General features: G+C 44.3%; 1 protein-coding gene across 1 annotated transcript in view; it reads left to right on the top strand.

Moving 5' to 3' along the window:
- Nucleotides 1–3,615: 3,615 nt before the first annotated feature.
- The window catches only part of LOC118359363 (cysteine-rich secretory protein LCCL domain-containing 2-like), a 32,717-nt gene continuing 21,922 nt past the window's right edge, over nucleotides 3,616–14,410 (top strand). Inside the window, 3 exon segments of the mRNA XM_052481680.1 lie at nucleotides 3,616–3,763; nucleotides 4,147–4,247; nucleotides 13,050–13,446. Coding sequence (XP_052337640.1) covers nucleotides 13,165–13,446 — 282 coding nt within the window. The 5' untranslated portion in view covers nucleotides 3,616–3,763; nucleotides 4,147–4,247; nucleotides 13,050–13,164.

Here is a 14,410-nt window from a genome sequence, read left to right as displayed (position 1 = left end):
TTTAGGGATTTGGTGCATGAGTTTCAGGTTTCGGTTATTGCGTTTCAAGTTCCAATTTTAGTGTGTAAACAATTGGGAAAAACTGTAATCCTAACAGTATTTCCTGTAGCATGTTGGTATCTTTACCAAGCACTGGACCCATGTGAGAAGGGAGGGGGGAGATGTAGAGATGTTCTCATCCTCTGTCCTAGCTGTCTGTTGACACACTAGCTGTAGTGCTTGGGCATCTGGGCACAGTGTTTAAACTGCTGAATTTCACTGCGGGTTTCTTGGGTGATTTGAGTAAAAAAGAAGAGGCCTTCAGCTGGTTGCACACACTGTGGCCTCTTAAAGGCCAACAGAGGGGTTTCACACAGAAAAAAGTCAATCACCGGATTAAGCGTTCCCGTCTCTCACTGCTGCTAACCAGTAATGTTACTGTGGTTACCTTAATGTTGTTCATTTTGGCCTTATCAGAGTGGTACAGCAAAGAAAAAAATATATATATATTTGAGGAGTAATGTAAATACAGTTTATGTGCTGGGTTCTTAGCAAGAGGGTGGTGGAGGATGTAGATATTTCCAGCTTCCAGCTTTGCAGCACTGGCCCGGCAGGCAGGCCAATCATGGGACGCTAGGGGGTCACGGCTTCCCCTTGAAGGGTAGGAGAAGTAGGACAGGGTACCCTCTGAAGGGTAGGAGAAGTAGGACAGGGTACCCTCTGAAGGGTAGGAAAAGTAGGACAGGGTACCCTCTGAAGGGTAGGAAAAGTAGGACAGGGTACCCTCTGAAGGGTAGGAGAAGTAGGACAGGGTACCCTCTGAAGGGTAGGAAAAGTAGGACAGGGTACCCTCTGAAGGGTAGGAAAAGTAGGACAGGGTACCCTCTGAAGGGTAGGAGAAGTAGGACAGGGTACCCTCTTTGGGAAATTCTTTCAGGACAGGTGAAGGAATTATTTGTGTTCTTTTGAAAAACCATCAAGAGGAAATGAAAGCACATCCATCTCCAGACATAATATTAGTCCATGAAGCTCCTACATCACAAATTGAACACCTGAAACCCATGACTTATTTTAGGCAAGGGTCACAGAATTACAATAACGATAGGGGAGGAGATGTGTTAATAATATGGGTGTAAGACTTACATTCATGCATACTGAGTATACAAAACATGAAAAACATCTGCTCTTTTCATGACGTAGACTGACCAGGTGAATCCAGGTGAACGTTATGAATCCACCTCAATCAGTGTAGATGAAGGAGAGGAGAAATGTTAAAGAAGGATTTTAAATCCTTGAGACAATTGAGTCATGGATTGTGTGCCATTCAGAGGGTGAATGGGCAAGACAAAATATTTAAGTGCCTTTGAAAGGGTTATGGTAGTAGGTGCCAGGCACATCGGTTTGTGTGAAGAACTGCAACGCTGCTGGGTTTTTAACACTCAAACGTTTCCCGTGCGTATCAAGAATGGTCAAGCACCCGCAGGACATCCAGCCAATTGGACAGCTGTGGTACGCATTGGGGTGCTGTGGACAGCTGTGGTAAGCATTGGGGTGCTGTGGACAGCTGTGGTAAGCATTGGGGTGCTGTGGACAGCTGTGGTAAGCATTGGGGTGCTGTGGACAGCTGTGGTAAGCATTGGGGTGCTGTGGACAGCTGTGGTAAGCATTGGGGTCAACATGGGCCAGCATCCCTGTGGAACGCTTTCTACACCGTGTAGAGTCCATGTCCTGATTAATTAAGGCTGTTCTGTGGGCAAAAGGCAGTGCCACTAAATATTAGGAAGGTGTTCTTAATGTTTTGTACACTCAGTGTATGTGCAAGACTGACAAGCCCAGATACACATAAAAGCCACTGGAGCAGCTTTCTGATGTCTTTAACTGGTTTACTATACCTGTATGCAATAAAACGTGGATTCCGGGCAAAGCTTTTTGAATAAATCATTTTTCAATCATTCAGGTAATTTGTAAATGGTCATTTATCAGTGGTCTGGGTTTGATCTGATGAGGCTTTTGCTTTGTCTTCACTCTGGTGGAGAATTGGAGAGATACTTTTGTTAAATGGAGCAGAATTCTCAAAAAGTCATTTTCAAATCCCTTTAGAGAAGATTTGTTCCTTGTAAAACTCACAACCTAAATGTTTCAGAGCAATATGTTTATGGAGGAATTATGGGTAGAAAATTGTACTGCTAGGTAAATAACAGCGACAATATGATGAACCATCTTCTCAGCAGCACACAAAGTCTCGGCTTCTCTGTGTTACCGTGCCAACCCTAATCCGTGTCTGGCGGGTCAACACCCCTCATGTCCCCCCGTGCCAAGTGTCATAAACTTTTGTTTCTCCTACGTAACATGTTTGTTATTGCGTCTTTTATGTGCTGCTGCTGAGTCAAATGAAGGCCAGCAGACATTATCTCTATTTTTCATCTCCCTCTGTGGTCCCATGAGGCTGTGTGTTTAGACAACAATCAAATCATGATGGAGTAGTACCATGCCTTTACATCCACAGGTCTGGGTCAGTACAGAAGATGTAGGAGTGTGATGTAGAGGTTGGTGTGTCAGTGTTGCAGTGTGTGAATCACAGTATGTGTGTTTAAAGTTCCACCTTGGATTCCCACTCTGATGGGAGTCTTGGTCTCCATACCTGGGGGTAGAAATGTTAGTTCCCCATGGGTTAAGTCATCGTCACGGAGACCATGCTGAGCTGTACCAGAGGGAGGGAGATAAAGAAAGAGACTGCCCTGACAAACTAGGTACTTGGTACAGATGTGAATGAAGTGTTTGCACATCTGAAGACAGTGAAGAGAGACGAGTGTAGTAAGAGCACCCCCTATTCTTCATTCCTGTTTTGATCTACAACTGTTCTGTTTTAGAACCGAACTGCCCCTCCACTCTGCTATGGAAAGAGGACATTCTGTCACGGCAAACCTTGAGTGGCATCAAAGCAAGGCATCAAAATAAAAAGCCAACAAGTGACTAGTTGTTCAATGGAAATAAGTCCCAGACTTTATTGTGTGTTATCCTCAGATTTTACTCGTGCACATGTATGGCTTTTTCAAGTTTTATGTGTGCTTGTTTTTTTAAATGGTCGAATTAATAAACTAAAATAAAACCATAAACTGATATATCATACCAGCTATCATATCATATGAAGGATATATTATAATACAACTATAGAGATAATTATTAATACTAATAATGTTATACACAAATTACTATCACTTTCAAAATAGAGCAAATTATAATAATATCGTAGTTGGAATTATGAATTATATTAGCATGTATCCGACTATAATGATATACAATCATGCAATAATCTGTATGATAGGCTAATGGTAATTATCGATGAACTGTCTTGAAGAAACTCTGGCAACACTTGGAAAAGAAACAGAAAAGTTACAAAACTCTAAACTCTAAAAATACAAAACACTATTACGCTTTTCGATTGCACTGTTTCGTAGTGAATTACATACTTTGCGTTTTCCTTTCGACATCAATCGTTAGAGCGCAGGATGCTTGCCAAGAACATAGCCATCTTGAGGAGGGAGCTGTGGGAGTGACTAAAGAAAGAAGAGTTCAAATGTTCCCTCCTCGCTCGTTCAGCGGGGTCTCTATATAAAGCACTGAGATGCCGCTGTAAAGTTAGTCAACAGTCACCAAGTTACTCTGCCCTCTAGGACCGCAGCCAACGAGTACAGCTCCACTTCAGCACCAATTTAGCAAACGGGAAATACTCAACAGGTGCTGAAGATTTTGGATAATTGCCGGATAATTGTCAGTGATTGAGGTTAGCATGTTTTTCTACATTTAATCAGATTTATTCTGCAACATGTATTCACCATGTAATTCTATGCTTTTGGCTGCTACTGAGTTGAAACATTTTATAATGTTCAGAGTTGATAAGAATATGTGAATGTATTTAATGCTGTTGTAAATTAATTAGCTTGTCATGAAACACTACTTATTTCAATATTGTCTTGAACATTGTTATAACACATGCAAGTGCAGTGCTCCAGCCATCATCAATATATGCCATCACATCATCACTGTCCACATTTCTACTTCTGTGAAATAATGTCAATCTCAGGTGTCAATTCCTAGAGAATAATTTAATGAAAACTGTGCATACAGTATGTAGCTTATATCAATAATATAACTATTTTGAGTCAGGTTTTGTCTACTTCTCCAAGGGGAGTTGTGTTGATGTGTGACACTCCTGGGTTTGACATCGGGGGCAGTATAGGACAGAAGAGCTACTGCAGAGCCACCAGGTGAGAGTCCACCAGGCTCGTGTGTGTGTGTGTGTGTGGCTGGCTGGCTGGCTGGCTGGCTGCTCTGTCTGTCACTCGGGTATAACATTCATGAGAATCATGAGAAAGGCCCAGAAATAAAGACTGGTGTGAGAAGGTAGGCAGGGACACAAAGAGAGGGCCAGAGGAGGGGTGTGGTGGGATGGTTGGGCTGCCTCAGGCCAGCCGGCTGGCTCCCATCGCTGGCTGGGGCTGCTTGGCTCTGTGACAGTGTGTTGACACAGACCGGCCGTCAGACCTCAAGCCGCAGTTCCAGGCTGAGAGAGAGAGGAGGAATTGAAGGATGCATGGAGCAGTGGTATGACTGCTCTCTCTCTTTACTTCTCTCCCTCTCTGCCATGCCTTCTCCTGCCGGCTGATTTAGTAGCCCTGCTGTTTGTCTTCTCCTGGCCAATGGGGTTGTGGCTGAGGCTGGGAGCCTGCCTTGTGCCCTGTGAGCCTTGTGTGCTGTGGCAAAGGAGGATGAGAACCACACACTTCCTCATTTTCATACTAACATCTTCTGTTTTAGTAAAGAACTCTACATCTGTCTCTTCCCCCCGCTCTCTTTATTTGGCTTTCTCTCCCTCTATTTTCATCTCTCTATCCATAATTTTCTCATGAACTAATAACCCTTTCTGCTGTAGTTCTTCCCTACTCCCTCTCCTGTTTTAGATTTTTAAAATCTGGCTGACCTGATTTTGCAGGTCAGCCAGACGGGTATCAGAGAGAGGTGACAGAGATTATGGACTTCTTGAACCTGACTGATTGCTCTCTTTCCACCCAGATTATATATCACTATGGCATCCAGGGCCATTAAGGATAATTCATGTCTTTAAATAAATATCTGCAGTTATGTTTACTGATACAGTGGGGCAAAAAAGTATTTAGTCAGCCACCAATTGTGCAAGTTCTCCCACTTAAAAAGATGAGAGAGGCCTGTAATTTTCATCATAGGTACACTTCAACTAGGTCAGACAAAATGAGGAGACAAAATCCAGAAAATCACATTGTAGGATTTTTAATGAATTTATTTGCAAAATATGGTGGAAAATAAGTATTTGGTCACCTACAAACAAGCAAGATTTCTGGCTCTCACAGACCCGTAACTTCTTCTTTAAGAGGCTCCTCTGTCCTCCACTCGTTACCTGTATTAATGGCACCTGTTTGAACTTGTTATCAGTATAAAAGACACCTATCCACAACCTCAAACAGTCACACTCCAAACTCCACTATGGCCAAGACCAAAGAGCTGTCAAAGGACACCAGAAACAAAATTGTAGACCTGCAGCAGGCTGGGAAGACTGAATCTGCAATAGGTAAGCAGCTTGGTTTGAAGAAATCAACTGTGGGAGCAATTATTAGGAAATGGAAGACATACAAGACTACTGATAATCTCCCTCGATCTGGGGCTCCATGCAAGATCTCACCCCGTTGGGTCAAAATGATCACAAGAACGGTGAGCAAACATCCCAGAACCACACGGGGGGACCTAGTGAATGACCTGCAGAGAGCTGGGACCAAAGTAACAAAGCCTACTATCAGTAACACACTACGCCGCCAGGGACTCAAATCCTGCAGTGCCAGACGTGTCCCCCTGCTTAAGCCAGTACATGTCCAGGCCCGTCTGAAGTTTGCTAGAGAGCATTTGGATGATCCAGAAGAAAATTGGGAGAATGTCATATGGTCAGATGAAACCAAAATATACATTTTTGGTAAAAACTCATCTCGTCGTGTTTGGAGGACAAAGAATGCTGAGTTGCCTCCAAATAACACCATACCTACTGTGAAGCATGGGGGTGGAAACATCATGCTTTGGGGCTGTTTTTCTGCAAAGGGACCAGGACGACTGATCCGCGTAAAGGAAAGAATGAATGATGGGGCCATGTATCGTGAGATTTTGAGTGAAAACCTCCTTCCATCAGCAAGGGCATTGAAGATGAAACGTGGCTGGGTCTTTCAGCATGACAATGATCCCAAACACACTGCCCGGGCAACGAAGGAGTGGCTTCGTAAGAAGCATTTCAAGGTCCTGGAGTGGCCTAGCCAGTCTCCAGATCTCAACCCCATAGAACATCTTTGGAGGGAGTTGAAAGTCTGTGTTGCCCAGCAACAGCCCCAACAAAGGGTATATAACAAAGTATTGAGATAAACTTTTGTTATTGACCAAATACTTATTTTCCACCATAATTTGCAAATAACTCCATAAAAAATCCTACAATGTGATTTTCTGGATTTTCTGTTCTCATTTTGTCTGTCATAGTTGAAGGCCTCTCATTTTTTTTAATCGGGAGAACTTGCACAATTGGTGGCTGACTAAATACTTTTTGTCCCACTGTAGATCATAGTTCCAAAGGGGCTGAGTAAAAGTGAATTTCCTTGGTCACTGTCTTGAGCAATCGATGGAAGATTACAATTAAGTCATTATTATGGATCTGAAAGGATATCCCCAGCTAATTGCTGTATTATGAAAGAGCTGAAAAGAGCTTTGAAAGGATTTGGCCAAACTGAAGATGATCAGGTACAATGTGGAGATTAAATTTATGAGATATTGTCTGACTACTGAAAGCCTTGTAGAGAGAGTGTATCCTTTGATATGGAGTAATACCAGTCATTTGGCTACATAGCTGATGCCTGCTGGACTGTTAATTTATCACGGTACTCCATTTTGTTTATTTTTATTTTTTTGTTTTTCTGTCGGCCCTAGCCCCGAACTCAGGCCCTGTGTGTAGTTAACCGACCCTCTCTGCCCATTCGTCGCCATTTTACCTGTTGTTGTTGTCTTAGCTGATTAGCTGTTATGTCTTACCCGTTGTTGTCTTAGCTAGCTCTCCCAATCAACACCTGTGATTGCTTTATGCCTCACTTTATGTCTTTCTCAAATGTCAATATGCCTTGTGTACTGTTTAGGATAGTTATCATTGTTCTAGTTTACTGCGGAGCCCCTAGTCTCACTCTACTTGCCTCAGATTCCTCCTTTGTCCCACCCCCCACACATGCGGTGACCACACCCAGTATAACCAGCACGTCCAGAGATGCATCCTCTCTTATCGTCACTCAGTGCCTGGGCTTACCTCCATTGTACCCGCACCCCACCATACCCCTCTCTGCACATTATGCCCTGAATTTATTCTACCACGCCCAGAAATCTGCTCCTTTTATTCTCTGTCCCCAACGCACTAGACGACCAGTTTTGATAGCCTTTAGCCGTACCCTCATCCTACTTCTCCTCTGTTCCTCGGGTGATGTGAAGATTAACCCAGGCCCTGCGTGTCCCCAGGCACTCTCATTTGTTGACTTCTGTAATCGAAAAAGCCTTGGTTTCATGCATGTTAACATCAGAAGATTTCCATACCCAACTATAACATTTTCCGCCAAGATAGAACTGCCAAAGGGGGAGGAGTTAGCCTGCAAAGTTCTGTCATACTTTCCAGGTCTATGCCAAAACAGTTCGAACTTCTAATTTTAAAAATGAACCTCTCCAGAAATAAGTCTCTCACTGTTGTCACCTGTTATAGACCCCCCTCAGCTCCCAGATGTGCCCTGGACACCAGGGAATGAATTGATTGCCCCTCATCTATCTTCAGAGTTTGTTCTGTTAGGTGACCTAAACTGGGATATGCTTAACACCCCGCAGTCCTACAATCTAAGCTAGATGCCCTCAATCTCACACAAATCATCAAGGAACCCACCGGGTACAATCCTAAATCCGTAAACATAGGCACCCTCATAGATATTATCCTGACCAACTTGCCCTCCAAATACACCTCTGCTGTTTTCAATCAGGATCTCAGCGATCACTGCCTTATTGCCTGCATCCGCTATGGGTCCGCGGACCACCACTCATCACTGTCAAACACTCCCTAAAACACTTCTGCGAGCAGGCCTTTCTAATCGACCTGGCCCGGGTATCCTGGAAGGATATTGACCTCATCCCGTCAGTCAAGGATGCCTGGTCGTTCTTTAAAAGTAATTTCCTCACCATCTTAAATATGCATGCCCCTTTCAAAAACTGTAGAACTAAGAACAGATATAGCCCGTGGTTCACTCCAGACCTGACTGCCCTTGACCAGCACAAAACATCCTGTGGCGGACTTCAATTGCATCAAATAGTCCCCGCGATATGCAACTGTTCAGGGAAGCCATGAACCAATACACACAGTCAGTCAGGAAAGCAAAGGCTAGCTTTTTCAAACAGAAATTTGCATCCTGTAGCTCTAACTCCAAAACGTTTTGGGACACTGTATGGAGGACAAGAGCACCTCCTCCCAGCTGCTCACTGCTCTGAGGCTAGGTAACACGGTCACCACCGATAAATCCAAGATGATCGAAAATTTCAATAAGCATTTCTCTACGGCTGGCCATGCTTTCCTCCTGGCTACCCCAACCCCGGCCAACAGCTCTGCCCTCCCCACAGCTTCTTGCCCGAGCCTCCCCAGCTTCTCCTTCACCCAAATCCAGATAGCAGATATTCTGAAAGAGCTGCAAAACCTGGACCCGTACAAATCAGCCAGGCTAGACAATCTGGACCCACTCTTTCTAAAACTATCCTCCTCCATTGTTGCAACCCCTATTACCAGTCTGTACAACCTCTCTTTCGTATCGTCCGAGATCCCTAAAGACTGGAAAGCTGCTGCGGTCATCCCCCTCTTCAAAGGGGGTGACACTCTAGACCCAAACTCATATAGACCTATATCCATCCTGCCCTGCCTCTCTAAAGTCTTTGAAAGCCAAGTTAATAAACAGATCACTGACCATTTCGAATACCACCGTACCTTCTCCGCTGTGCAATCCAGTTTTCGAGCTGGTCACGGGTGTACCTCAGCCACGCTCAAGGTACTAAACGATATCATAACCGCCATCGATAAAAACAGTGCCGTGCAGCCGTCTTCATCGACCTGGCCAAGGCTTTCGACTCTGTCAATCACCGTATTCTTATCGGCAGACTCAATAGCTTTTTCTCAAATGACTGCCTCGCCTGGTTCACCAACTGCTTTGCAGACAGAGTTCAGTGTGTCAAATTGAAGGGCCTGTTGTCTGGACCTCTTGCAGTCTATGGGGGTACCACAGGGTTCAGTTTTCGGCCGACTCTTTTCTCTGTATATATCAATGATGTCGCTCTTGCTGCAGGTGATTCCCTGATCCACCTCTACGCAGACGACACCATTCTGTATACATCTGGCCCTTCTTTGTACACTGTGTTAACCTCAGTGGGATATGTGGGACGGTAGCGTTCCACCTCGCCAACAGCCAGTGAAATTGCAGGGCGACAAATTCAAAACAACAAAAATCTCATAATTAAAATTCCTCAAGCATACAAGTATTTTACACAATGTTAAAGATAAAATTCTCATTAATCCAGCCACAGTGTCTGATTTAAAAAATGCTTTACAGCGAAAGCACCACAAACGATTATGTTAGGTCACCACCAACTCACAGAAAAACACAGCCATTTTTCCAGCCAAAGAGAGGAGTCACAAAAAGCACAAATAGAGATCAAATTCATCACTAACCTTTGATGATCTTCATCAGATGACACTCCTAGGACTTCATGTTACACAATACATGTATGATTTGTTTGATAAAGTGCATATTTATATTTTAAAAAATCTAATTTTACATTGGCGCATTACATTCAGTAGTTCTAAAACATGCGGTGATTGTGCAGAGAGCCACATCTATTTACAGAAATATTCATTATAAATGTTGATGAAAATACAAGTGTTATACATGGAATTAGAGATATACGTCTCCTTAATGGAACCGCTGTGTCAGATTTTTAAAAAACTTTACAGAAAAAGCAAACCATGCAATAACCTGAGAACCGCGTTCAGACAACAAAGCAGCCAAAAAGATATCCGCCATATTGTGTAGGCACCATTAGTCAGAAATAACATTATAAATATGATGATTTTGATGATCTTCATCAGAATGCACTCCCAGGAATCTCAGTTCCACGATAAATATTTGATTTGTTCGATAATGTCCATCATTTATGTCCAAATAGCTTATTTTGTTAGCGCGTTTGATAAACAAGGCACCGGATGGACCGGGCTATGGGGGAGCACTGGAGCTCAGGTGCGCAGCCTTGGCACCACTCCTCCAGGCTGGATGACCACTTTAGCCCACACCCTACAGAGTGCAGGCACAGGTTAAACCGGGCTGTGGGTGAGCACTGGAGATCTGGTGCATACCATTCACACCTCTCCCTTAGGTTCAATACCTACATTCGCACTGCACCCACCCAGCGCCCCGGAGACACAGCACGGTGCGCTTTAGCAGGATACCCTGGGCCGAAACGGCGTACCGGAGACCAAACACGCTGGGCCGGCACAATACGCCCTGGCTGGATGCCCACTCTTGCATGGCACTTGCAGGGGGCTGGGATGTAGCGCACCGGGCTAAGAACGGGTACTGGAGACACCATGCGCTTGACCACATAACACGGTGCCTGACCAGAACGACGCCCGCCACGGTAAGCACGGGGAGTTGGCTCTGGTCTCTAACCTGATTCTGCCACACTCCCTGTGTGCCCCCCAATTTTTTTTGGGGGGGCTTCCTCACGTGCCGCCTGCGCTGCCTTACCTCAAATCGCCGCCGCTCAACTTTCGCTGCCTCCCGCTCTTCCTTGTGGCGGCGATATTCCCCAGCCTGTGCCCAGGGTCCCTTGCCTTCCAGTATCTCCTCCCAAGTCCAGGAGTCCAGAACCCTCTGCTCCAGTTTACCACTCTGCTTGGTCCTTTTTTGGTGGTGGGTGATTCTGTAACGATTCTCCTCCTCAGAAGAAGAGAATCCCCCACCACCAAAAAAGGACCAGAAGGAGTAGGAAATATCGGACCAATGCACAGCGTGGTAAGTGTCCATGTTGTTTATTATAACCGGAACACTGAAACAAAAACAGAAGTAGAACAAAACGCAACAGTTCTGTCAGGTACTCACACAAAACAGAAAACAATCACCCACAACTCAAAATGGGAAAACAGGCTACGTAAGTATGGTTCTCAATCAGAGACAACGATTGCCAGCTGCCTCTGATTGGGAACCATACCAGGCCAAACACATAGAGATAGAAAACATAGAACACAAAACATAGAATGCCCACCCCAACTCACGCCCTGACCAACCTAAAATAGAGACATAAAAAAGGAACTAAGGTCAGGACGTGACATAAAGACTGTTGGCATCTAGTGGAAGCCGTATGAAGTGCAATATGACCCCATTTACACTGTATATTGGAATGGCAAAGAGTTGAAAAACTACAAACCTCAGATTTCCCACTTCCTGGTTGGATTTTTCTCAGGTTTTCGCCTGCCATATGAGTTCTCTTATACTCACCGACATCATTCAAACAGTTTTAGAAACTTTAGAGTGTTTTCTATTCAATACTACTAATACTATGCATATATTAGCATCTGGGACAGAGCAGCAGGTAGTTTACTCTGAGCACCTTATTCATCCAAGCTACTCAATACTGCCCCCCTGTCACCAAGAAGTTAACTAACCTCCAGACGAGCTTCAATGCCATACAACACTCCTTCCATGGCCTCCAACTGCTCTTAAACGCTAGTAAAACCAAGTGCATGCTTTTCAACCGTTCGCTACCCGCACCCGCCCGCCCAACTAGCATCACTACCCTGGACGGTTCTGACCTAGAATATGTGGACAACTACAAATACCTAGGTGTCTGGCTAGACTGTAAACTCTCCTTCCAGACTTATATTAAACATCTCCAATCCAAAATCAAATCTAGAATCGGCTTTCTATTTCGCAACAAAGCCTTCTTCACTCACGCCTACAAACTTACCCTCGTAAAACTGACTATCCTACCGATCCTCGACTTCGGCGATGTCATCTACAAAATAGCTTCCAATACTCTACTCAGCAAACTGGGTGCAGTCTATCACAGTGCCATCTGTTTTGTTACCAAAGCCCCTTATACCACCCACCACCGTGACCTGTATGCTCTAGTCGGCTGGCCCTCGCTACATATTCGTCGCCAGACCCACTGGCTCCAGGTCATCTATAAGTCTATGCGAGGTAAAGCTCCACCTTATCTCAGCTCACTGGTCACGATAACAACACCCACCCGTAGCATGCGCTCCAGCAGGTATATCTCACTGGCCATCCTCAAAGCCAACACCTCCTTTGGCCGCCTTTCCTTACAGTTCTCTGCTGCCAGTGACTGGAACGAATTGCAAAAATCGCTGAAGCTGGAGACTTATATTTCCCTCACTAACTTTAAACATCAGTTATCTGAGCAGCTAACCGATCGCTGCAGCTGTACATAGTCCATCTATAAATAGTCCACCCAATCTACCTACCTCATTCCCATATTGTTTTTATTTACTTTCTGCTCTTTTGCACACCAGTATATCTACTTGCACATCATCTGCTCACTTATCACTCCAGTGTTAATCTGCTAAATTGTAATTACTTCTCTACTATGGCTTATTTATTGCCTACCTCCTCACGTCATTTGCACACACATATATATATATATATATATATATATATATATATATATATATTATATATATTTTCACACACTGTATACAGACTTAATTTTTTTCTATTGTGTTATTGACTGTACGCTTGTTTATTCCATATGTAACTCTGTGTTTGTTTGTGTCACACTGCTTTGCTTTATCTTGGCCAGGTCGCAGTTGTAAATGAGAACTTGCTCTCAACTACCTTACCTGGTTAAATAAAGGTGTCTGGCCATGTGCTTTACTCTGTAGCCTGTTTTGTTGGCTGGCCGGCTCACAGTGTGTTTTCTCCCCACAGCATCGTGTCTGCTGTGCTCAGGACCAGAGCTCACACAAGGCTGCCCACTGTGGTCTGCCCAGCCTGCCCAGAGCCCTAGACACAGACGCCCAGAGACCCGTCCCAGAGACCGGAGATGACTGCTGCCATGCCCTGCTGGCTCTCTGCCCTCACCCTCACCCTCACCCTAAACCTCCTGGTCCTCTCTGCCAGGGAAGGAGCTGCCCTCTTCCTGCCCGACTCCAATGAGCTGCGGCAACTACTGAGCCGGTACCAGGATGACCAGAACAGCACCGATAACACAGCGGGTAGTAGGACCCGACGGGCCATCCAGTGGACAGACCGCGGGGAGATTTTACAACTGCACAACAAACTGAGGGGACAAGTCTACCCCACCGCATCCAACATGGAGTACATGGTGAGACATGCAATCCTGAAATGTACACTACCGTTCAAAAGTTTGGTCGTCACTTAAGAAATGTCCTTGTATTTGAAATAAATGCAATTTTCTGTCCATTAAAATAACATCAAATTGATCAGAAATACAATGTAGACATTGTTAATGTTATAAATGACTATTGTAGCTGGAAACGACTGATTGTTAATGGAATATCTACATACAGAGGCCCATTATCAGCTACCATCACTCCTGTGTTCCAATGGCACGTTGTGTTAGCTAATCCAAGTTTATCATTTTAAAATGCTAACTGATCATTAGAAAACCCTTTTGCAATTATGTTAGCACAGCTGAAAACTGTTGTTCTGATTAAAGAAGCAATAAAACTGTCCTTCTTTAGATTGTTGAGTATCTGGATCATCAGCATTTGTGGGTTCGATTAGGCTAAAAATGGTGAGTTGCAAAGAAAAAGCCATATCTCAGACTGGTCAATAAAAAGAAAAGATTAAGATGGGTAAAAGAATACAGACACTGGACAGAGGAAATCTGCCTAGAAGGGCAGCATCCCGGAGTCGCCTCTCCACTGTTGACGTTGAGACTGGGGTTTGGCGGGATCAATTTAATGAAGCTGCCAGTTGAGGACTTGTGAGACGTCTGTTTCTCAAACTAGACACTCTAATGTACTTGTCCTCTTGCTCAGTTGTGCACCAAGGCCTCCCACTCCTCTTTCTATTCTGATTAGGGTCAGTTTGCGCTGTTCTGTGAAGGGAGTATTACACAGCGTTGTCCGAGATCTTCAGTTTCTTGGCAATTTCTGGCATGGAATAGCCTTCATTTATCACAAGAAGAGTAGACTGATGAGTTTCAGAAGAAAGTTATTTGTTTCTGGACATTTTGAGAGTAATCGAATACACAAATGCTGATGCTCCAGATACTCAACTAGTCTAAAGCAGATTTATGGCTTCTTTAATCAGTTTTCAGCTGT

The sequence above is a fragment of the Oncorhynchus keta genome, chromosome 2, assembly GCF_023373465.1.
Source record: "Oncorhynchus keta strain PuntledgeMale-10-30-2019 chromosome 2, Oket_V2, whole genome shotgun sequence".
Lineage (NCBI taxonomy): Eukaryota > Metazoa > Chordata > Actinopteri > Salmoniformes > Salmonidae > Oncorhynchus > Oncorhynchus keta.
The sequence above is the reverse complement of the archived record's forward strand: the minus strand, read 5'-3'. Positions and strand labels throughout refer to the sequence as shown.